We start from the raw sequence: 23695 nt of genomic DNA, 5'->3' as shown, positions 1-23695 counted from the left end.
CTGCTGCATTTATATTAAGGTGGCACGTTCCCGTTTCACTTACATCAGCGTAACTTTGGAGCACCTCTACAAACCACACCAGGGTCAAGGGAGATTCTGCCTGTAGGCTCCCTGCTTGTTATGTTTAATTTTGCAATTTTTTAGGAGGATGAAGACAAAGGTAGAAAGAAAGATGGGGTTTTATTTCTGTATTTTTAAAGACAAAATAAATCAGGGGATTCCACACTGATATAAAAGTGCTGCTTATGTGTATCTTTACTTGCAGCTGCAAAGCACGGCAAGAGCACACTGTCAAAGGAAAACAAAATAAGGTTGACCAGTTCTATTATTGTTCCCAACCAAAGGCTTGAACCCTGCTTCCTTCAAGCGGTTGATGCACAGAGCTGCTACACAGCATCAATACAAACTCATTTTGTGAATTCTGAGCAAAGGGGCAAGGTTTCCTTCTAGAAGAAAGACTAAAGCAATGAAATCTGTAGCCATGCTGAAACATCTTATTATGTTTCTCAGGTAAGACACTAGAGTGGAAGAACCCTGCCCAACAGTCAAAGACAGTGAAGGATTTAGTGGCATGGAGGAAAAATTGCACAATTTACTGATGAGCTTACACAGTGCTCTCGTAATGAATCATCCATATGCATGACCTAATTTTTCCTAGTAACGGGTGAAACGGGTCAGAGCTAAATAAGAAATGGTTTCTGTCTCCAGGAGACCCTTTTACTGAAAATTTGTAACTATGTGTTGTTCCTTTTTAAATAACAGTCCAATGTACAGTCCCTGAATTTCTCCTTTCTCACTGCAACAAGAACATTAGAGCACCAAAATGTCATGATAAAACATCTCAAAATATTTCTCAGTTTTGCACATCAAAGTTTAGATAATTAGCTAAACTTTACAGTGGTTGAACAAGGCAGTCTCCTTGACATTTGAAGAACACCTGCTCAGTAACTACTCCGAGCAAGCGGGAGTGATCAGACAGGACTGAAAAGCAGAAAGGGGATAATGGTTTGCACTGGCTTTGTACAAATCAGTTACAGTCCTTCCATAAAACAGATGCAATGACATTTGCTAGGTTAAATCTAATGACTCCCGCACAAGCAGCAAAACAGAGCTTATATAAAACACATTAGAAAGGCACTGTACACCTTCACGAAACCCACTCAGAGGGTTATTGGTATTACGGATTGCACCAAAAGAAAAGTTCTGCTATACACTGTGCAAGTAGAGACTGAAGTTGTTTGGTTTACAAAAATGACTAGGCAGCAAGTAGAAGGACATGTTCTCACCTTTGTTTCACAGAGCCAAAGACAGGGCAATTAAGTGGCAACACATAGCAGGAATTGAAGCAGAACCCAGAACACTGACCTCAGTCCAATTCTTTACTCATTAGAGCATGCTCCCTCTTCGCAATCAGTTTCAATGTAGTAAGAAAGAATTAAGCTGGCAGCAGCCAGGCACCAACATTCTCCAAACATGGGATTACATGATGTATGCAACTCGCTTAGCCAACTCTCTGTCGCTAGCTTGAAGGCAAAGGTAGCATCTTGCAAATCCCAATCCCCTCCTCAGCCCAACTCTGTCTGGCTTTGAATGGAAAAATTAGAATTACTTCACCTCTCCATTTTTTAAATACGTAGCAGACTGAACTGTATTCAGCAACACTCCTTGTGGGCTCCAGCTGAACTTGTATCTCAGAGGGTTGTCGGAGTGCTCTGGAGCTGGAAGGCCACCGCAAAAAGAAGTGTAGGATACAACCTGTCAGATGGATCCACAGGAAAGAAACAATGAAGACAGGCCAGGACGCAAAGAGAACAGAGCTACTGTGCAGAATCCCCATTAGTTCTTAAACTTTCTGTTGATGTTATCCCCCAAATGGGCTAAATCAGAAGACCTATAGTGAACAGGGGAAACCAAAAGAATTTCACTGAGCAACAGCGTTAAGCTGTCATGCTGCAGGCACTGTCTGTAAAGGAGAGAAAACCAAAACATACACTGGGGCAAAGCCACCTCAGTTGATGGTCTCACTAATTCGATTAGCTGGCACCAAACTCCAAGCAGCAGGAAGAGTAAAGTGTTCAGACTCTGTTTACACACCAGTGACATGCCTAAAACACGTTCAAGGAACAACTTCGAGAATGTTGGCAGAGCTATGCACTACCTGCCCACCTTACCGTAGCACCAACTTCTTTTGCCTTGTTAATACATTCCATCGCCAACATGTGGTCAAGACCAGGATCCAAACCCATTTCACTGACAACTGTAATACCAGCAGCTTCTACACTAAAAAAATAACAGAAATGCAGAGATGTTAGAATATTCACTATTACTGGCTTTTTATACAGGAAATCTATCCAACAAAGGCCCAGTGACCTTTTCCCAACACAGTAAATTCTGGGCTCTGTCTGCAGCTTGTGGAAAAAAAACAGAAGCAGATGTTAAAACCTGAACAGTGACAACTGTGTAAGAGTCATTGTAGCCTTGGTTTCTTTTATTTTGCTGCAACATCTAGCAAATAGGAATTGCTACCAACTACTCCATATCCCACATTCTCCTGAACGGTGCTATACTGCAGGAAGGTAGGAAGGCAGAGGACAGCACACAGGCAGTCATAATTGCCCTAAACAGCTCCTGCAGGGAGAGAGACTGCTTTCGCAAATTAAAAGCATTTGGGCTTTCTTTTTTTAACAGTTGCCTCCTCTTCCAGAGCAGCTCACTTAGCACAACAAACTGAGGTGATTTATTTCATTTTCAAAATCACTCTGTGTTTTGACAAATGAGAAGTGGTTGTTGTTTGAGTTTGAGAGTGTGACAAGACCTCTCGGCATCACAGCAAGAACTGGAGGAGAGGCCCGTAGACCTCCCTCCTCATCTGCCACGCTGGTCTCCACCTGTCTAGTTTTCTCTGGTTTATCTTTGGTAGAGACACAGCACATACAATTCTCACTTCAGTCACTTGAATTCACTCCAGAGTTTCCAATTACTGTGACTGAGAGGAGAACCTAGCTGAAGCTCCATGTCCAGAACAGCTTCCAATCATATAATAAGTAGGATGACAGGAAAATCAGAATAGTTAGAACTGTCATCAATTTGAGACTAATACAGTGGGCCTGTCCAAAAGAAGGTGGCACGAAGGAGGATACTATTGTAGATACAATCAGCCAAGAACAAGTTTTTACTAGAGGAATGCAAACTATGACAAAATAGCTTGCTCTCACTGGTAGAACTGACAGCCCAGCTGCTCAGACTGAGTGTCAGCCCTGCTCAAACATCCTAAACAGGCTTGAGGGGAGCAGAGAAGGAATAAGATGGGGCATGCGGAAAAGTACGTTCCAGAGCACTAATCTGACAGACTGGGGTACGCACTCATTGCTCTGCTCTGCCACAGCCTCCACGTGCAACTTTGGGGAAAGGCACTTAGTCCTCTGTCACAAAAAGAGAAGAGAGAATGCAGAAAACAGTAACTTACAGTAAGTGTTGCAGGTGTAATGGGCTGCAAAAAATTCAAATAATACACTAAAGAAGGAAACAACACCAGGAACTGTCATACTTACCTCTCCTGGAGTTCTTTCATAGCTGGCGTTAAGTAGCTGGCTGTTACCAAGTTCACTTTGTTGGCAATACATTTCTTAGCAACCAGAGGATGTGCTGAGTAAGGCAGCAAACTACAAAAGAAGGAGAGTTATGCAACTTGAAAATCCAAACAGTTAACTTGTGCTGCCACTGGAATGACACTCACAAACGTTTGTTTTATGCCTGCAGAACTGCTCAAGTAAATGCACCAGTCATACCTGCCTTGCCCTGAGCGGCTTCATACCCACGTACTTGGAATGCTACCCATCCAGAAGAGCATTGCTGTACGCACTCAGAACAGGGTGCAGGACAATCTTTAGTGGGCGGCCGGTTAGCCCAGTCAGTTGAGTGTAGCGCTAACAACGCTAAGGTTGCGGGTTCAATTCCTGTTCGGTCCCCATGTGTTGCCTGATCTAGTCGAGAGGTGGCGTCCCTGGAGACAGGGAGGCTGGATTAAAATGATCTCTAAGGTCCCTTCCAGCCTAGGCCATTCTATGATTCTATGACAGCATCTTTTGTCACGCTTCTCTGTGTTAAAAAACAAACCACCAACCTCTTTTCAAGGCCACCTTCTAAACAGATAGGCTGGAGGTTTAGAAGATGCAAAACTGTAAAACCATCCTTGAGAAATCTTGCATTACAACGAGTTTGTAATGAAGTACTTTGTGAAAAGCATGCTCTGCATGGAAAGGAAGCAACACCCACTGACATCTGTGGCAAAAAGGCCAAAAGGGCAAGGACTACGAGTCATTTCCTTCCCTGATTCAATACCTGGGAAGAAATCTTTCTTAATTGGATATTCAGGAGAAATGACCAGACCACGCTGTGAGAACTCTGCCTCCTCTTGCAAACATGCAAGTTTGAAAGCAGGAACACATACACTGGTGGACGCAACTGGCCCCTCATGCTAAGAAGGCTGTCCACATAATCAGTGAACGCTACTAAAGCAATGCTGCAGTCGAAGCCCCTTTGAAAGTCCTGATGGCCCACAACATGAGAAGGCAGTGTCCAATTGCAACTATTTATGTACACAAATATGACCCCAGTTCCTGGGCATTACAAAAAAAACCCAAAAAAACATGTTGATTTAGGTCAATGAACTAGCAGAAAAAAGCAGCATGACTTATGGTTGAACCTATCATGTTTTACACAGAATTCTCACCTGATCACAAGGTCGTGTTTCTTCACTAAAGAGGACAGCTTTTCCTCCTGCTTGATGACATCCATATGAACTGTAGCAACATTGCTATACTTTTTCATCAGATGTTCAAGTTGTTCCTTCATGACAGATGCTGTTTTAAAAGTAAAAACACATCAGCTGTTACCTAAAGATGAAGGCAAGTCTAAAGCACTCCCATGTATAATTGTGCTTTGCACACACCTCCTTCTTCACAAAGATAAACAGTGGCATGGATGTCTTCCTTCACTAAGAGTTGCAGAGAAATCAGGCACAAAGGACCTTACTGCCCCTGAAGTAGTCAATTTTTATTATCGATTGCCAGTTTCAAGCCAAACTCAGAACCAAAAATCCACAAAGAACATTTAGGTTCAGAAGTGAAGAACCATGCTGCTAAAGTGTGTAACAAGAACAGACTTGTAACCAATTAGCAATTTTTGTGGGTGCAATTGACAAAAGTTTTAAGTGCAGTTTTCCTATCAGCAGACCAAGTCCATACAAATTATTACACAAAACTAGAAGCCATCTCCCTTCTTTTCCATTCCATGAAGAAACACAGAATGTATTTGGTTGAAACGGACCTTTAAAGGTAACTAATCCAACTACTACCCAGAAATAGGTCTAGAACATGAGATAAACATATCTTTATGCAGTAGAATACCTCAGAACCCACTGGCTCGCTTGCATCACATGCACATGTCCTCCCAGCATGGTTTTCTACAGCACCACCGTCTACATTTGCCACGTAACTGAGCACCCACACGACGGGAAAACATATAAACCAAACAGAAAGTAATACATATTCACATCTAAGGCTTTTTTTTTACAGAAAGAGAAGAAAGTCTGCTGAATGAATTTATTTCTTGCCAGAAACGTCTTACAAAAGTGTCATTAACTAGTTGCAAAACCCCAACACTTTTATTACAGACTATGCAGGATTGTGATCCACCCCAAAAGCTTGCCCCCATGTCTTTAACCCCTCATAAAAACCCATAGCAAGGTATGTTCTAGGTTTTAAAAAAAAATACATACTGGAGGTTCAGTCTTTTATACCTCAGACGAACACCTGCCACTCTTTGCTAAGTGTCAAAATGTACCGAGGAAGACATTATAAAGTTTTCAAAGAACAACTGACCAGATCACAGATGGAAGGATAAAAAGAGATTCTTTTGGAATCCTTAGGAATGCACTGTTATCTTGGATCTAGAAACAAATCCAGTAAAGAAACTATTTGGGGGTGAAGAATGCAATAACAGTCACACAAGAGGGGTGCCTGGATGTGTATGTTCAGGCTTGAGAGAAGTTCTAAAAGATCACAAGAAAGCAGCAAGAGGTGTAGTAAACGCTTCTAGTGATATAGGAGAAGGCAGCTCATCTGGACTAGAACAACAATCCTACCACATAAGGTTTGGGAAACGTAAAATAAAGATGACCAGCAGAAAAATATAACAATATCTCTACCACGCCTAATCAAAAGTACCACCAGGGAGTCAAAAGGATCAGACGAGTGAAAAACTTCTAAAAGGAGAGGAAAAACTTTTAAAAAGAGAGGAAGAGAACCAAACAGAGTAACAAGTAGGAACTCAGCGACATCCCACATACAGCAGTATGAAATGAAGCAGCAGGTTTCTTCTTATTTATTTGATGGACAGTCACAGAATAGACTTGATCTTCATGCTTTGATTTAGTGCAGGCATCACAGCCCAACTCTTACTTAAAGGAGTCATCCAGCGGTCTGCTTGGCAGAACAAGACATAGAGGAAAACGAGAGTGCCAGAAACTCGCATCATGGTCCTTGCTGTATTCAATATTACTGGCATCCATGAGCTCATCAGTTTGCTGGAGAAACACTACACAACTAGAAAGGTAGGAAAAAAAATAAAAAGCAGTTGCCTACCCTCAAAAATGTCTTTCCTTGCAGGTTTACAACCTCATGTGAAAGAGAATAATTAAACAGCATTGAAACAGGCAGAAGTCTTGGTTTTGAGTTGACTTTTACATGGAAATACAGAAAAAGCACGCCTGGTGCTTCCCAGTTTAATGAAATATTGTGCTGCACTGACTCCTGAGGGAAGATTGCGAAGCAAAAATTGTATGCCCACTTCATTCTAAAAGTAAACTGCTTTTGGATTAGCATGATCCTGCTGAAAAAATAACCATTCTCAACTGCTGTGACAATTTATCTTGAGACCTGAAGTATTTTAGGTCACTATATAGTATATATTTTCTCCTGGTTTTAAGAATGGTCACTTGTCTAACCTGGCCAAACAAATGCAGATGTGAAGCATTCAACAGGTTTTGATGGTAGTAGTTTTTTCCACAGAAATACAGTCTACTTCACTGAAAAGCAAGAAGCTGACTTTACAAGTTCAGGAGGGCAGGAAGTCCAAACAGGAAAATTTGTTTTTCTTTTTCAGGCTGTGCTTGGTTTAAGTGAGACAAGAAAACCTTAATGAGTTTTAAGGTCTTGATGAACATGCATGTTCAACACAGCTAACCAACAGATTTAATAAGGAACCGCAAACCCAAAAAAGCTTAGCTCATCTCTCATTCCACATAGCCATACATTTATCATAGAATCATAGAATGGCCTAAGCTGGAAGGGACCTTAGAGGTCATTTTAATCCAGCCTCCCTGTCATCAGGGACACCACCTCTCGACTAGATCAGGCAACACACGGCGACCAAACGGGAATCAAACCCGTGACCTTGGCGTTGTTAGCGCCATGCTCTACTGACTGAGCTAACCGGCCCCCTTATTTATAGATAAATCTGATTAAAAAGATATCTTTGAAAACTCTGTTTCAGTACGTTTTTACAGAATTCCTATTTATAGCCAACGGCTTAATTCACATCATTCACGATTTTTAACACAACAAAGATTTTAAAGCTTTTGCTTAGGCCAAATATGACTAAAAGGCACATTTTAAATCCTACCAGTTTCAGTATTTAGCCATGGCTTAGTCCTACCAATCCTGCATATGCTAATAGTATCACTAAATGGGGAAATCCAGGCTCTGCTTGCCTCCACTTGCTTCTTCCTATGACTTTGCTCTTCCTGCCAGCAGCAATTACCATTATAAGGAAAGGAGAACTGAAAAAGAGAACTAGGTTAAAGCAACCAGTATTTGCCACATCTGCCTGAAAATGAGTTAGTTTCCCAACCGGATGCTGATGGGAACACAGTGAGGAGAAAGGAGTGGGCAGTGAAGGCTGCAGGTGGGGCACAAGCTTACAGAGAATTAAAAGCATCTGTGCTTCTAACTTTGGGCCTTATTTCCTCATGGCCTTCCCAAAGTCGATGAGAAATAAACACTGCCAGAGGTCTGAGCAATCTGTGCTGAGAGGACAGAGTGACACAAAATGGGATGGAGTGCACCCTCAGTAAGTTTGCAGATGACACCAAGTTGGGTGGGAGTGTGGATCTGCTTGAGGGCAGAGAGGATCTACAGAGGGATCTGGATAGGCTGGATCACTGGGCCAAGGCCAATATCATAACATTCAATAAGGCCAAATGCCAGGTCCTGCACTTTGGCCACAACAAGCCCCAGCAGTGCTACAGGCTTGGGGAGGAGTGGCTGGAGAGCTGCCAGGCAGAGAGGGACCTGGGGGTGTTGATGGACAGCCGGCTGAACATGAGCCAGCAGTGTGCCCAGGTGGCCAAGAAGGCCAACGGCATCCTGGCCTGGGTCAGGAATGGTGTTGTCAGCAGGAGCAGGGGGGTGATCGTGCCCCTGTACTTGGCTTTGATGAGGCCTCACCTCAAGTGCTGTGTCCAGTTTTGTGCCCCTCACTACAAGAGGGACACTGAGGTGCTGGAGAGGGTACAGACGTGGCTACCAAGCTGGTAAAGGGCTTAGAACAGAAGTCTTACGAGGAAAGGCTGAGGGATCTGGGGCTGTTTAGCCTAGAAAAGAGAAGATTGAGGGGAGACCTCATCACTCTCTACAACTACCTGAAGGGAGGCTGTAGCAAGGCAGCGGTTGTTCTGTTCTCCCTAGTGGAGAGTGATAGGATGAGGGGAAATGGATTTAAATTGCGCCAGGGGAGGTTCAGGTTAGATATTAGGAAGAATTTCTTTACTGAGAGGGTTGTCAGGGATTGGAACAGGCTGCCCAGGGAGGTGGTTGAGTCACCATCCCTGGAGGTGTTTCAGAGAGGGGTGGATGTTGCGTGGGGGGGAATAATTTAGTAGGTTGATAGGGCTGGAACAAAGGCTGGACTCGATGATCTTCTAGGTCTCTTCCAGCTGATACAATTCTATGATTCTGTGAAAATCATCTACAAAATCAAACTAAAAGAGGCGGATTATAAGAAGGTTTCTCAATTATGATTTTTGTTGTTTGGATTTAAAGTGGTGTAGTAGTAGGGAACCAAATGTGGCACTGTGGTGTGCATTTTATGCTTTCTTTCATTTATTGCTTCTACCTGCCTGCTGACAAACATCTTCGTGTCTCTTCTGAGCTTTTCTGTGTGTGCCCTGTAAAAACCGCATGTTTTTAAGCTACCCAGATAAAAGGCACCTGCTATATTTGCTCACTGCTTAGCAAAACAGATCTTCCAGTTCACCTGGTTCCCCTTACTGCTACTGTATTGCAGGGACTAGATGCAGCCCCCATAGTGATGAGGGGATGGACACTGCACGTCGCTGTAATCCTTCCCTCGTCACTGCATCACACAGTGCTGGTAACAAGAGTGAAGCTTTCTTAGAGTTCTCCTTGCTTGTAAATCTTTTTTGCAGGGGTTAAAAGTACTATGGTTATCACTGCAAAGGGTAGCAAAAGGAGACAAGTATGAAAGTAGCATGAAGGGAAAAAAAAAACAAGCCAAAGCAACAACAACAAAAGTCAACAGAAATAAAACGGTAAGTTTTAAAGGAAACCACTTCCCAACAAAATATCTTTCAGGCAATACAGCCTAGGTTTTAAATCTCATACCACAGAATCAAAGTAGAGTTATCATAAAGGGTACAGAAAGATATTTCCGAGATACTCAACATGAAATACGTTACAGATAAAACCAAAGCTGAAGAATAAGCAAGACGCCATGTGGAGCTGATGGGAAGGTCAGAGAGTGAAGGTTTACCACCACAGTACCGGTCATAACAAGAGCAAAGGCTTCACTCATGTGAAAACAGTTTCATCTTCTTGTTGTGTAAGGCTGAAAACACAGCCAAGCATCAACAAAAGTGACTGACTAGCTAGAGAACCAATCCCAAGTACAAAGCAGGTTAGAAGGAAACATACTTCTTATTTCCCTGTAATGTTACACATGCAAACAGTAACCTTTTGATGTGGCTGTGTCATTGCCAAATCAATTATATAAACTCAAAATACTCAGAAAGCTACAAAATCATTTTGTGCTGCCCATAATAACAAATACTTTCTTTATCTCTTCTCAGGATCAGATTCATTTATTATTTATGAGAAACGTTCTGTCGTGCCAGCAGGTTTAAATAAGACATAAATTTTCAATGAAGAGCAAGCAAATTCTTACATACCAACTGTGATGTCAATGTCAGAATCTCTAGTGAGATATTCAAGAACAGGGCCAGAAACATAGCCAGATCCGAGCAATAAAACCTTCTTCTTATTACCCATCTTCAGTGACTTATCTTGTTCCCTAGGAAGCGTTAGAGCCAAAATTAAAAACCATACACAAGAAGGACATTGTAAGCTGCTAAAGCTAACAGAATAAGTACATTTTAGCAAGTCTACAAACCAAGAGCTCTATTCAGACCAAGAGACAAGTTCCTGGCTATCTAACCCAACACTGTCTAGTACTTTCAATACTAAATGTATTCACATCAGATTTTGCATTTATTTTTGACAGCCAGAATAAGACAGTTCAGCAGTCATTTAAAGATGGTCTCATAAAGGTATAAATTTTAATAGGAAATCCCATTTTTGGTTTTTATAATTATTTTTCCTTTTAGCTTAGATTTGCATTAGGTTGTAAAATCAGGATTGTAAAACTGTTTGTCTGAACTATTGTCACTATGGAGATTAAAACTATTTAGTAAATATAAAAATTTTCTTAAAGAACTTTTTACTGTTGAACAAAAGGAAGCTGTTCATTGCCCTATTGTTAGATCTACTTAATGGAGACTGAGGTTTAATTTTTCTTACCCCATATCCTGAAAACAAATTTCAATACATAGGAACTCTGAAGATACAGGCTTACGAGAAACTTCATAAGTGTATAAAGCAAGTTCCCCAATTTCCCCCAAGATTTTACATAGGCAAGAGAACTGCATTGTGCAATATGCCACAGAAAGAATCCTGACCTCTAGCTGACAAGCTCATGTCCACTTTCCTTAGAAGAGGACTAATTTTACGTCTGCTAAATAATGTTTAGTTCAGATCTTTTTGAGGCTCCACATAGCATCCGTTACTCAATTTTCGGTTGTGTTTTTTCAGTTTAAAAATAGGCATAATAATAAAGGATAGTGTTGTAGCCTGCCAGAGCAATACCCAACAGCACAACAAGAGCAGTAGTGCCTGACCTAAAGCATGGTATGAACTACCTAAGCACATCTGGGGCATTGAGGCCTCAAACGATAGTGCTGAAACACCACCTAGGGTGAAAAGATTTAAATCAATAGCAAATACATCTATATCATCTGTCTGAAGCACATTCCAGCCTACTAACTGTGTCTGAGTATTTGTAAACCTTGAACTACTCCCCAGAATTCCAGAAGGTCCATCCTCTCTTCCTCCATGTTCAGGCTTAATTAATTATTTTTTTAAGTCATTCTTTTCAGTTCATTAAATCTGGATGGGATGTACCAAAGTATCACCTCTTACTATCGACTCTAATAGAACATCTTCTTCCACAGTTACATCCCCATGGGCAAGGGAAGAGAACAAATTCCTCTCCACCCTTCACTTACAGGGTGCAGCAGTGGTATGCAGGAGCTTGGAGCAACAGCGTTGATGAAGAGGAATCTTTCTATATGGAAGCAAGCTGGATTTTGCAATCAAACTTCTTACTGTACTTATTAAAAACTTTTCCAGTGTCTAGAATTAGATCACACTTGGATCAAACATACTATGTCTAGTCCAGGACAAGAACAAGCATGAGCTGCCATACGACCCACCAAGAGTGGGAACAGAATCAACATGGTCCCAGAAAAGAACATTTCAGATTTTGCCTATTCTCTACATACAAGTTTAAATCATAGAATCATAGAATCATAGATTCATAGAATCATGGAATCATAGAATCATGGAATCATAGAATCATAGGATCATAGAATGGCCTAAGCTGGAAGGGACCTTAGAGATCATTTTAATCCAGCCTCCCTGCCGCCAGGGACGCCACCAAATAATTCAGTCATGTTAATCTATGAATAAATAACAGCAATACCTAGGGGTCCACATTGTTAACGGGATACGCCATTGCAGCTGTGGATGAAGAACCAGTAACAGGCATGAAGCAAGTAAAGGTGAAAAGATGGAGATAAGTTCAGCAAATCATACTGCTCCTGCATTCTAAAGACACTCAAGACAGTTCAGCTCAGACAGTCTGGCCATCCTACATCTGAAATGTTCATGGATTTCCAACGGGTATAAGCAATTAGTCTAAATAGAGCCCTCAGCAACTTAACTAGACACGGCACAATACTTTGTTAGAGCAGTAACACAAACCACATAAATCCTACAAGCTCTGAACAAGAGCCTATCTCTAGTTAAAGGCATCACATCTTAAGCAGTAAAATCCCTGCTTTCCTTTGCAAGATCTCCAAAGTTTGCAAAGTAAAGGAGGGTATTGTTAGCAGGTGTTGCTTTTCTGACAGCTAAGCGAGCAATGCCAACAAACAACTGAACATCACATGCAACACGCAGGTTTGCAGAAATATCAAAAAACTACCCACAAACACCCCCTTGGGAATGAAGTCTCCATATTCTCAGGGCACTTCACGCAAGATCATGCAAGCAATTATGGAGAAAGTAAAAAACCCAGATCATCGTGCTGTGTGAGGAATAAGAAGATTTGTTACTGAGACAGCCTCTTGGGGTGGTCTACCAAACAGCATGCAACAAAAATCACTGTGAGTTGAAGTCTTTGAGAGGCAAACAGCATGTTACTTTAGGTGGAAAATGCACCTATAGTTCACTATGCACAAGTTCATAATCGGATCTTCCCAGTGTTCCCAGAGTAAACTGGTGAAGTCTGGCATGCAAAAGTCAACACACTATGCTTTTAGTGGACACTGCATGCAGAGCTTGTGGTCAGACCAACTTTTACGTGATGTACAGTACAGCTGGCACTGACCATGAACATGAAGCCAGAGGTACCCACTTACTGTCAAATCAACATTTTTCATAGGTAAATTACAGATGTTTTTTAATAATAAGGAGCAAGGGGAAAAGATATCCAAGTTATTTATACTTTTGTTAGTTTAATCCACACAGTGGATTAAACTTCTTCCATGTTACCACTGATGGATAATTAGTGAGAAAGGGTATGGAGGAAGCAGTAGTGAAATCAGTAGCTACAGGAATATAATGCAAAGTCTGAGAGTCTCACAGAGGCTCCTGAATACATCAAATCATAGAACAATGCTGCACAGCACAGTGTTTGAGCCACACTAGAGGAAAATAGATTCAAGGCATATTAGACAGCCTGTTCCTTTCAGCCATTCCTTTCAAAGGACTGTACATTATAACCATTTTAAAAGGGCACAAATTAACAAAGTGCATGTGGCGGTTTTCTGCCTCTGGTAAGGCAGTTTTCGTAATGTTAAGAAAGAGAAAAATACTCCCTTCCTCAACTTCAGTATAAGTTACCAATAAGACATGTTAATGATTTAGATAATGTGCATGAAGAAAGCTAGGAGACATTTGGACACAGTGCAATATGGCAGTATTCCACCAAAATACAAGAGCTAATAACTGCAAAAGGGGAAATAGAATGTAGGCAACTTGTTTGCTTTCTTTTTTTAGTTCTGAATCAAGTAAACTTTAAGAAGCTACACATTACCTGCTCTCTCTCAATTTCTGGATATACTCATACTTAGCTGTCAGCGAGCCATTGGATGCAATCACTGCCTAGAAATACACAAAACAAATTTTGAGGGTTTATTGTACCTCTAAGCTTTAAAGCAGAGGAAAACATGCAGAGTGCCAAACTGCAAAACTTACATCTCGAACAACAGGTGAGAAATGCTGGCTTTCAAGAGGTTCTGAGCCTTCTGATAACAGCTGTGGAGATAAATTATTTCAAATCAGGTAATTTTATTTCTCACCATTTTTTTTCAGAGTAAAACATCAAGATTTTAAGCAACATTTAAATGCGTGCAACAATACCAGTGTCTTGTAGATCTGAAATTCTCCTGGCCCTGATCAGTGTGATTTGTTTTTTATGAAAAAATAGGAATTCAAACCACAGTCTGATTGTGAGTGATTGTTGCCTGCCCCAAAAGAAACAGATTTAGACATCTACTGCAGGGTCCAGGAGCAATAATCTACCTGCTAGACCTTGTTTCCTGCCTACAGAAAGTGTTCCTGACAAATTCCTAAGACATCCAGGTCACTAACTTCTCATTCACATGTTGCTTTTTGAAACTATTGCCTCACGACTTAGAAAGTGTATTTTCTTTTTTTGAAGTACAAAGCCAGCTATGTTCTACAGCAGATTCCTTTTGAATGTATACAGGAGACCAGAAAAGCAACAAACAGGAGACCAAACAGGAGACATCTTTTACCTTCTTGTTGGACACATAAAACCTTACCATCTCTTCAATATACGGGAAAAGCATATCACCAAAGTACTCTGTTGCTTCTATGGGAAGCTGTGCTGGCAGATTCTCGATGGAACACATCAGAATCCCAGAGCCTTCCACACTGAAAGAGAGAACACAGCTCTTCTAAACTATTTCTCCTTGGTACTTGAAAAGTACTGCCTTTCAGTAGTGTTTTAAACATACGGTCTTTCAATATAATGTTTCAGTGTACAAATTATAGAGGAAAGCAACAAAAATCAAAGGCTCTCCCACCTGTCATGAATAATGTGCTGGTCAGCATCATACATACAAAATGGACTGTCAATTGTTGTGCACTCCGTCGTAAATTCTATAGATCCTCCAGCATCTGCTGAAATGTCACATATTGCTAATAGTCTAAAGTGATTAAATGTAAAAGACAAAGGAATAGAGAATTATGCAAATTATTCAGAAACACAGGTATAAAATATTGCAATTGAACAGGAAATACAAGAAATGCAGGATCTATCAGACTTGTAGTTTCACTCATTTTAATCAGTTTAGAGTTCAACACAACACGATCAATGACATCCAGAAACGTAACGGAAAACTGGCCCTACTGTAGTCATAAGGTTTCCATTCACATCAACAGGATCCATATTTCACGTCTAACTTCCCAAAGACAAGGAGAACCTACTCATCCATCATCTTTTCTCCACTACATTTTTAGCAGAGAAGTGACAATGGCCTGCTTTCTCACCAGGATACATTGCCATATCCTCCTTAAATCCATCCCCAGGCCAGTCTCCCAGAGAAATATCACACAGGGCTACTAAAGAAAGGGCGGCTCCCACCCACACCACAAGGAGACTAACCCTGGATCTGCACCCTGCGTTCCACCCTTAAAGCTATTCAGGGTTGTGAAGCATTTGTGCTCCCTGCTGCAGAATTCAGAGGTGTTACACAACAGTTATTGAACTTGCACAGGCCAAATGACAGGGTGGGAAGAACTTAACCAACAAATACTGCTCAGGCATAGAAACTTCCACCAATAATGCTGCAGTAGGTATATTTAGGGGCCGGTTAGCTCAGTTGGTTGAGCGTGGTGCTGATAACACCAAGGTCACGGGGTTCGATCCCTGTTTGGTGCCCATGTGTTGTCTGATCTAGTGGAGAGGTGGCGTCCCTGTCCATGACAGGGAGGTTGGATTAAATGATCTCTAAGGTCCCTTCCAGCCTAGGCCAGTCTATGATTCTATGATTTCCCAGATGTCACACTGCTTGTAACAGGACCAATTGCAGAACAACCTTTGCAGAAAGACAGCCTACACCTCACAATCATTTGTTTTGATGTTTTTGAAACCTCCAAACTGTGAAAACAAGACTGCAAGTAGAATCAGTGGGGCACTGTGCAACATGCAAGTGGAACAATGTAAGAAACAGAGTCATTTGAAAGATACTGCAGTGAAACTGCCTAACATCATGACTTGATCATGGTGTTGCAAAACTGTTGAGTAAACTGAGGTGTCTTACTTGTGTGGTAACTGAGGACAGCCTTCTGTTCCACCTGCAGAAGATCTAACTGGCACCAGCAGCCTCTGAGCATCCTGTCGACTAAGCAAGCGAGGAACTTTTTGCTCCCAGTATATGCCATTAATTAAGCAAGTTGTGTAGGGTGCAATCTGCAAAGAAAGTTACAGATGTTTGATGTTCTCATCTAGCACTTTAAACATTTGAAAGCATCTGGTCTAGTGTTTTAAATGAATGTTCTCTAAATCAGTGGACATGCAAAGGTGCAGTAACTACCAATACTCTGTGGAAAACCTTTCATAAAAGAACAGAAAGATGCTCACATCAGTGTTAAAGCGAGAAGTGTAAAGTTCTGGATGTTTATCATAGTCTACCGGATCATATAGTCCATCCTGTTTCCTTACAAAATGATGGTGACGACTTAACACCGTCCCATAGACTCTTCTGAGGTCTGAGGTTAAAAACACAAAATATAAAAATTAGCTGTTATACTTGGACAAAAAAGGTTCCAGGGTTTTCAGCTACTTCATTGTCACGGCATACCTCCAGATTCGGAAACTTCCTTTAACTCGTGTGGTTCCACAAACTCACATGGGAGGGCACTGAACACTTCTTGAGCACCCTGTAAACCATGAAGCAGGACTCAGAACGAGCAAAGAATACAAAGGTAGTGTAACACTGAGGTCTGAACAGCGGGCCCTGAACTAAACTTGACCTCTAGATAAACCTCACAACCCAACAATATATCTAATACACATAGTATTAATCACATATGTAATATATTATTGGTCTATTTCAGTATGAACATATATAGGGAGATGCTAATATACAAAAGTTTTGCTGTAGTGCTTATTGAGTAACGGTAACCAGCAGAATGATCTTTATTTAGAGGTATGTTGCAAGGCTGTGAAATCAGATGTTTGGCCTTGTTGAGAAATATGTGGTTAAAGGCAAAATAGAAAAACTCCCTTGGATTCCTCCTTGAGCCCTGATCAGGCTTTGGGTGGAATCCAACAGTGAGGGTGACACCAGATGTTTCCGCATTTGAAGTTCTGAAGTATGTTTATTCAACTATGTAAAAGCTGGACCGTCTTGCAGCGACTTTGGAGACCTCATCTACGAGTGGACACACTGCGTAGGACTTCCCAGTTGCTGGGACAGGTTCTCCAAATCCTCGCTGCAATCAGGGCTCCCCACCGACTGTGGATCTGGATGATGATAAAGTAGGGCAACCGGTGACAGATCACTGTATTTAACCTTACGTAGTAATGATCAGTTGCACTATCCTGCTTATTCTTTGCTGCTCAAAACTAGAGTATAATAAGCTTATTGCTTTAACTAAATGCGTTACCTTATTTTTGTAACATCTTGAAATAGACAGTAAAATAAGTCTACTCTTTTGTTGGTGCCTGTGTCCTTCCTGTTGACTCAGTCAACTGGCAAAACAAACACTGCTCATCTGAGGTATGAAAACAAATATAAAACCACCACACACAACTTGACAGTCTGCCAGAGAACATCTTCAGAGACGTACAGACTGTTTCACATATACCCCCACTTGCCCAAAGCAAAGCTGCCTGGCCTCTGTGTACGAGGAATTTCCACCATTGGCCATTCTTGCCGTTGCCTCGCTCACACTCCAATGCCCGGCCGATATCTCTAACAGCAGAGCTGGGAGGCCTCAATTCAGCCACAATAGATGGTTTTGTTGCCATTCTGAGGAATAGTTTCTCTTTAGGGAAGACCCCTGAAGCCACTCCTCACCAACCAGGCTGTTCTAAAGGCCAAGAACTTTAAGATGACTTTGCCAATGAGCTGTCATCACAGAACACCAGTCTCTCAGACATCAGTCATCCTTTTATCCAGGAAGCACACATTTACATGGGCAGCGATTGCACTTTTTTGGCTGAAGCCTAGTTAACTGATTGTTGTTCCCAAAACCAGGGGTAAGCCTTTTCCCCATGTTGTAGAAAATAGGTCTCTGAAGTCCAGCACTATAAAAGTAGATACAAAAACTCAGCTAGTATTAGAAAAAATTATTCTTTACCCCATACTTTAACATGGCCATTCAACATATCTTGCGAGCCCAGTGTCAACAGAGGGGGAGAGAAGGAGACAAAATTCATGAAGGTGAGAAAAGAGAGAGCAGCAGTAAGACTTAATCCATTATTCATGGTAAGAAGTTAGCGTGGTCAACCTTGTCAGCCATCTTAAGGTCATTAGTTCAGGGGGCCTAAAAATTCCTACTGGCAAAGCAAAACCTAAAGCCCAAGCAAACAAAATGAAGTCATCAACCCATTTAACCTGATATGCATCAAATGCCAATAACTTCTATTAAAAATAATACAAATGAAATAATTTCATCTTGAAGATGGAATTCTTACCTTAGACACATTACCAGTGCCTGTGAACACAAATGTTAAGGGCCCAATCGACTGTGGCATCAATCCCAATGCAATTTCATACCCAGCATCCCGAATTGCCTGCATAGCCTGACTGCTGTTCCTGTAGTTATGTGCCATCCCAATGTGCTGAAACCAGAGGCACAGAACCGTCAAAAGACCCTCCATATTCAAATAGAGATAATTAGCAAATGCCTGAATGTTAGTTTGCTAAAGAAAAAATACACAGACATATTCTCTTACCACAAAGGGAGTGTGATGTCCCAGGGCTAAAAGTCGTAATCCCAATCCATGTAGAATGTTGATCATTCCTATTGTAAAAATAAAATAAAAAAAGGAAGAGAAAAATCAGACCGTCAGTGTAAATATGAATATGCACAGCTAGAAATTGCAGAGACTGCACGAAGTCTAAAATCATCCTCGATATTTTAGCCCACGTTTTAACAGTAATACTTTACTTCTAAAGAAAGCGTACATAAAACTAGGGAAGGAGAAATTCAGAAGCATGCCGTGACCTTGAACTTGCTCTTGGCGCACACAATATGTTTTTTAGCACTGTTTAATACTCAGATATCCTTTTATGAGATGCACCCACATCACCAGATTGCAAAGAAGGAGATAAAAAAAGATAGCGTCCTGAAGAAACAGAGTTGAAGTTCAGCAGAAAGGAATGAGACCACACCCTACAAAAATCAGTGTAAATGCATAACAGAGTAACAAACAGCTGTTCAAACTTGCAGGACTGATAGCAGCCAGTTCTTTCAAAAGCCTATTCAGTAGTCCTCTTGATATTTAGTCTGCCTCAGATTAGTTGAATAGACAAACGGGACTTCAAGACAACACAAAATAGTAGTTTTGCCAGGAATCCACAGGACTATTTGACACGTAGTCTTGTCAAAAAGTAGTGAGCACAAAACAGAATGGAAAAAAGCTCTTAAAAGCAAGAGTTAAAAATGCAGTTAAAATGCGAGCTTCAACTTGGAGGAAACGCAGACAACCAGAAGTATTACAAGAAGTTACTTGTTGCAAGCCTGCCTTTACTTTATGCACTATACCTGCTACACCAGCCCACTTTCCAAAGGCCACAACTCGCATTCCTTTCTGATCAACCATTTTTTCATAGTCAAACAGTCGAATTTCCTGAAAATACATAGCAAACTGAGTATTAAATTTTTCAGTGAATGCAGTTAGTGGCACGTTGCTCTCCAAGGAACCACCTTTTCGTATGTCTTTGTCATCTTTCATGACAGAGGCTGATGGGCTTTTACAAGAAAGGCAAACAACCCATAACAAGATTTAAGTATAAAAAGGAGAACCTAAAGGAGTCTCTGCGCTGCCTGTGCACTCCTGGCACAGAGCTCCCAGCCACTCCAGCTGTCATACAGTCATCTGCATCCTCTGCCAAGAGTGTCCTGGCTGCAAACCTCTGTAGCGACCGATACACACTCAGGTTTAACAGTTTTCCAACAAGCCTTTGTGCTCACACAGTGTGAACCTCTCCTGAGCACACCACGCTCCTGACTCACCTTCCTTACGCACATCAGCAGAGCACAAGATCCTCTGAGTAAGAAATACGCAGCTTCAGGGAAGAACACTGAAAATTACCCTCATTAGCTACTTACAAATACGTATACTGAAAGAAACCATACTAGGCAGCAAGCTTTCCACCACACTTCAACATTAAGTTCAGTTTCTACCCCATTCTAAGAGCCAGTTGTCTTCACTATGACACAACTTACCTGTCTTAGAATCTCATCCAAAAGGGGCATGTTTGCCTCCTGGGCCTTAATAGTGTGAGAGAAGAAGGCATAGTTCTTTTTAGGGATTAATTTGTCCTCTGGAGGTCTCTTCACACCTATTATCAGAGAAGCCTCGGAAATATCTTCTTGAATAATGCCACCTGCTTTGACATAATCCTATGAATGAGAAAAATCAAAGCAAATTTTTCTTGTTTTTTTGCTATTCGTATCTTGGCACATAGGCAGCTAGAAGAGGTAACAGACAGAAATTCTACAAACCAGAAACAAGTTACTGCATATGATATGTTCATAAACCTCTTTACCAAAACGGTCAACCTCTTTATCAAAAGGGTTATCAAATATGAAACTGAGTTTCCATGCTAATTTCTTATTATACAAGGCAAAAACACCATTACATGTTAGTAAAATCCTAGATCTTTAATTCACAGACTAGAAAAAGGATATTCTACTAGTACTGCAATAATGAACAGTCATTTGTAATGTGTTGAAATACTTGGAAATAAGTTTAAAGAAATCTGACAAATTAATCTAAAGACGGATGACATAATTTTATAAAATCATGTAAGACTAAGTCCAGGCTGAAGAGCAACTTCTGAAAGGATGATTTTCCATATAATTTTTTTTCTCCTTTATCTCAAAAAAAAATATTAAAATTCCAGCTCTCAGTATTGTAGTTATGTACTTAATGTAGGATGCACCCACAAGAGCTGAAGGAGCTGGCAGAAGTCATTGCTGGGCCACACTCTCCATCACCTTTGGAAGGTCCTGGAGAACAGGTGAGGTGCCTGATGACTGGAGAAAAGCCAATGTCACTCCGGCCTTCAAAAAGTGCGAAAAGGAAGATCCACGAAACTACAGAGAGCCTCACCTCCATCCCGGGAAAGATGAGGTAACAGCTCATTCTGGGCATCACCTCAAAGCATGTGAAGGAAAAGCAGGTTATCAGAAGTAGTCAGCACAGATTCACCACGGGGAAGTCATGTCTGACTAATCTGATATTCTTCTACAACAGCATGACTGAGTGAACAGACAAGGGGAGGGCAGTGGATGTTGTTTACCTTGACTTTACCAAGGCTTTCGACACTGTCTCCTACAGCATCCTCATAGGCAAGCTGAGGATGTGTGGGTTAGATGAAGGGACAGTGGGGTGGACTGAAAACTGGCGAAAAGACAGAGATCAGAGGGTTGTGGTTAGTGGTGCAGAGTGTATTTGGAGGTTGGTAGCATGTGGTGTTCCTCAAGGGCCAGTACTGGGTCCAACCCTGTTCTACATATTCATCAACAACCTGGATGAAGGCACTGAGTGTACCCTCAGCAAGTTTGCTGGTGACACAAAACTGGGAGGGGTGGCTGACACACCAGAAGGCTGTGCTGCCATCCAGTGTGACCTGGACAGGCTGGAGAGTTGGGCAGAGAGAAACCTTATGAAATTGAACAAGGGCAAGTGTAGGGTACTGCCCCTAGGGAGGAACAGCCTCAGGTATCAATACAGGTGATGGGGGCTGAGCTGTCGGAAAACAGCTCTGAGGAAAAAGACCTGCGAGTCCTGGTGGACAATCGGATGACCACCAGCCAGCAATGCGTCCTCATGGCCAAGAAGGCCAATGGCATCCTGGGGTGCATCAAGAAGAGTGTCGCCAGCAGGTCGAGGGAGGTCATCCTGCCCCTCTACTCTGCCCTGCTAAGGCCTCATCTGGAGTTTTGTGTCCAGTTCTGGGCTCTCCAGTTCAAGGACAGGGAACTGCTGGAGACAGTGCAGCAAAGGGCTGTGAAGACGATGAGGGCACTAGAATATCTCTCCTATGAAGAAAGGCTGAGGGACTTGGGACTGGAGAAGACTGAGGAGGGATCTTATCAATGCTTCTGAATACTTTCATGGTGGGTGTCAGAAGGATGGGACCAGCCTTTTTTTAGTGGTGCTCAGTGACAGGAAAAGAGGTAATGGGCACAAACAGGAACATAGAAAGTTCCAGCTAAACATGAGGAGTAACTTCACTTTGAGGACGGCAAAGCACTGGAACAGGCTGCCCAGAAAGGTGGTGGAGTCTCTGGATACATTCAAAACCCATGTGGACAGCACCCTGTGCAACCTGCTATAGGTGAACCTGCTCTGGCAGGAGGGTTGGACTAGATGATTTCCAGAGATCCCTTCCAACCCCTAACGTTGTGTGATCTGTGCTTTGTCAAAAGCCAGCACTGTGCCTTAATTAAAAGTTGGTACGTGCAAGTGATCACTAATTCCCTACTCACATTTAATTTCTTATCTGTTGGCTGAAATATCTTATGGCAGAGTATTACTGCTGCTAAAAGATCTTAGTCCTGAAGCTCACAGTGATAAAGAAAAAAAATCTCTGTTCTCAGTTTACATGAGGGATGATATTGAAACAGGACCAGGATTCACCAGATTCACCCTTTCTCTTTTATTTTAAATATGATTAGTTTTGAGAGTGTTGCCTCCCTACAAACAGAACACAAATCCACCAATGTTACATGAATTCCCAAGTTTCTACTTCAAGAGCACCTAAAACTTCTTTAGAGACAGAAAAAAAGAGCAAGAAATCAATGAAAACAACACAAAAACCCCACCAGTGTGCCAACATTACATAAAAAGGCTAAACAAACTACTTTTGCTCTCTGCTAGGACACAACGATTCCTCATTTAACAACAAAATTAATAACATGTTTTCTCATGTATATCCTTTGAATACTATTTTTTTTTTTTGGCTAGTAATGAACTATGGGTTTGCTTATCTCACTCAAAATGGGACCTTACCTTTTCACGGAAAGCTCTCCGGTTCGAGGGCTGCACCAAGACCTTGTATCCCATCTGTGTCAATTCTTTAACATGCTTTGGTGCCAGAGGTGCTCTTCTTTCCCAAGCATTAACATCTTCTCTCCTGATTGCCAGCACAGATTTACGATGTTGCCAACGCTTAGCATGATGGAACACACACCTACCATTCGTGTGACTAAAGGCTCGGAGCATGGTCAAGCCTGATGACAGCAAAGACAAAGTAGTAAAATAATACACGTACATGTGTGCTTCAGAAACTGTTTGTGCAAAAGTTCTGGTCTCCTTTAACATCTGCTGTAAAACACAAACTAGATACTTTATATCCTGGCTACACCCTACTTTTGTGAGGCATGAATTTACTGTTCCCCTGCTTTGTTGCATATCAGTTTGGTGGGTTGTCATTACAGAAACAAATTGTTGTATTACTGTAAAGGAAGACTTTTAATGTGTTCAGTGTAACAAGTTTTTCATTACAGGGCTTAAAAAGAACACTGAAAACTTAAAGATACCAATTAAATTCCTCTGCCAGCATAAATACCCAAAGACCAAGCAGTTATCAAAGCTTGCATCAAGAACATTAAGAAGTAACAAATACACACGCTATAATGCAAGTAGTTGATTAACAGAGAAAGACCAATATGTAAGAACAATGCTAAGTATTTTTACATAACCATTTCTTACACAAGCCAAAAATGGAAGATAAAGATAAGATCTTAACTATTATACACTATTTGTGGCCAGGTGTGACAAGTTTTCT

At 41.5% G+C, this 23695-nt stretch overlaps 1 protein-coding gene across 1 annotated transcript in view; it reads right to left on the bottom strand.

The window, feature by feature from the left end:
* AASS (aminoadipate-semialdehyde synthase) overlaps positions 1 to 23130 on the bottom strand; it is a 29171-nt gene extending 6041 nt beyond the window's left edge. The window contains exons 1-17 of the mRNA XM_009870346.1: positions 22918 to 23130; positions 20124 to 20300; positions 19440 to 19524; positions 18628 to 18695; positions 18367 to 18513; positions 16526 to 16604; positions 16306 to 16433; positions 15986 to 16134; positions 14747 to 14869; positions 14483 to 14594; positions 13893 to 13952; positions 13732 to 13799; positions 10247 to 10368; positions 4733 to 4862; positions 3552 to 3662; positions 2172 to 2280; positions 1615 to 1755 (exon numbers count right to left, since the gene is read on the bottom strand). Of these exons, the coding sequence (XP_009868648.1) occupies positions 1615 to 1755; positions 2172 to 2280; positions 3552 to 3662; positions 4733 to 4862; positions 10247 to 10368; positions 13732 to 13799; positions 13893 to 13952; positions 14483 to 14594; positions 14747 to 14869; positions 15986 to 16134; positions 16306 to 16433; positions 16526 to 16604; positions 18367 to 18513; positions 18628 to 18695; positions 19440 to 19524; positions 20124 to 20300; positions 22918 to 23130 (2022 nt within the window). The remainder of the gene's footprint in view (positions 1 to 1614; positions 1756 to 2171; positions 2281 to 3551; positions 3663 to 4732; positions 4863 to 10246; positions 10369 to 13731; positions 13800 to 13892; positions 13953 to 14482; positions 14595 to 14746; positions 14870 to 15985; positions 16135 to 16305; positions 16434 to 16525; positions 16605 to 18366; positions 18514 to 18627; positions 18696 to 19439; positions 19525 to 20123; positions 20301 to 22917) is intronic.
* Between the last annotated feature and the right edge of the window lie 565 nt (positions 23131 to 23695).

The sequence above is a fragment of the Apaloderma vittatum genome, unplaced genomic scaffold, assembly GCF_000703405.1.
Source record: "Apaloderma vittatum isolate BGI_N311 unplaced genomic scaffold, ASM70340v1 scaffold4695, whole genome shotgun sequence".
Classification (NCBI taxonomy): domain Eukaryota; kingdom Metazoa; phylum Chordata; class Aves; order Trogoniformes; family Trogonidae; genus Apaloderma; species Apaloderma vittatum.
The sequence above is the reverse complement of the archived record's forward strand: the minus strand, read 5'-3'. Positions and strand labels throughout refer to the sequence as shown.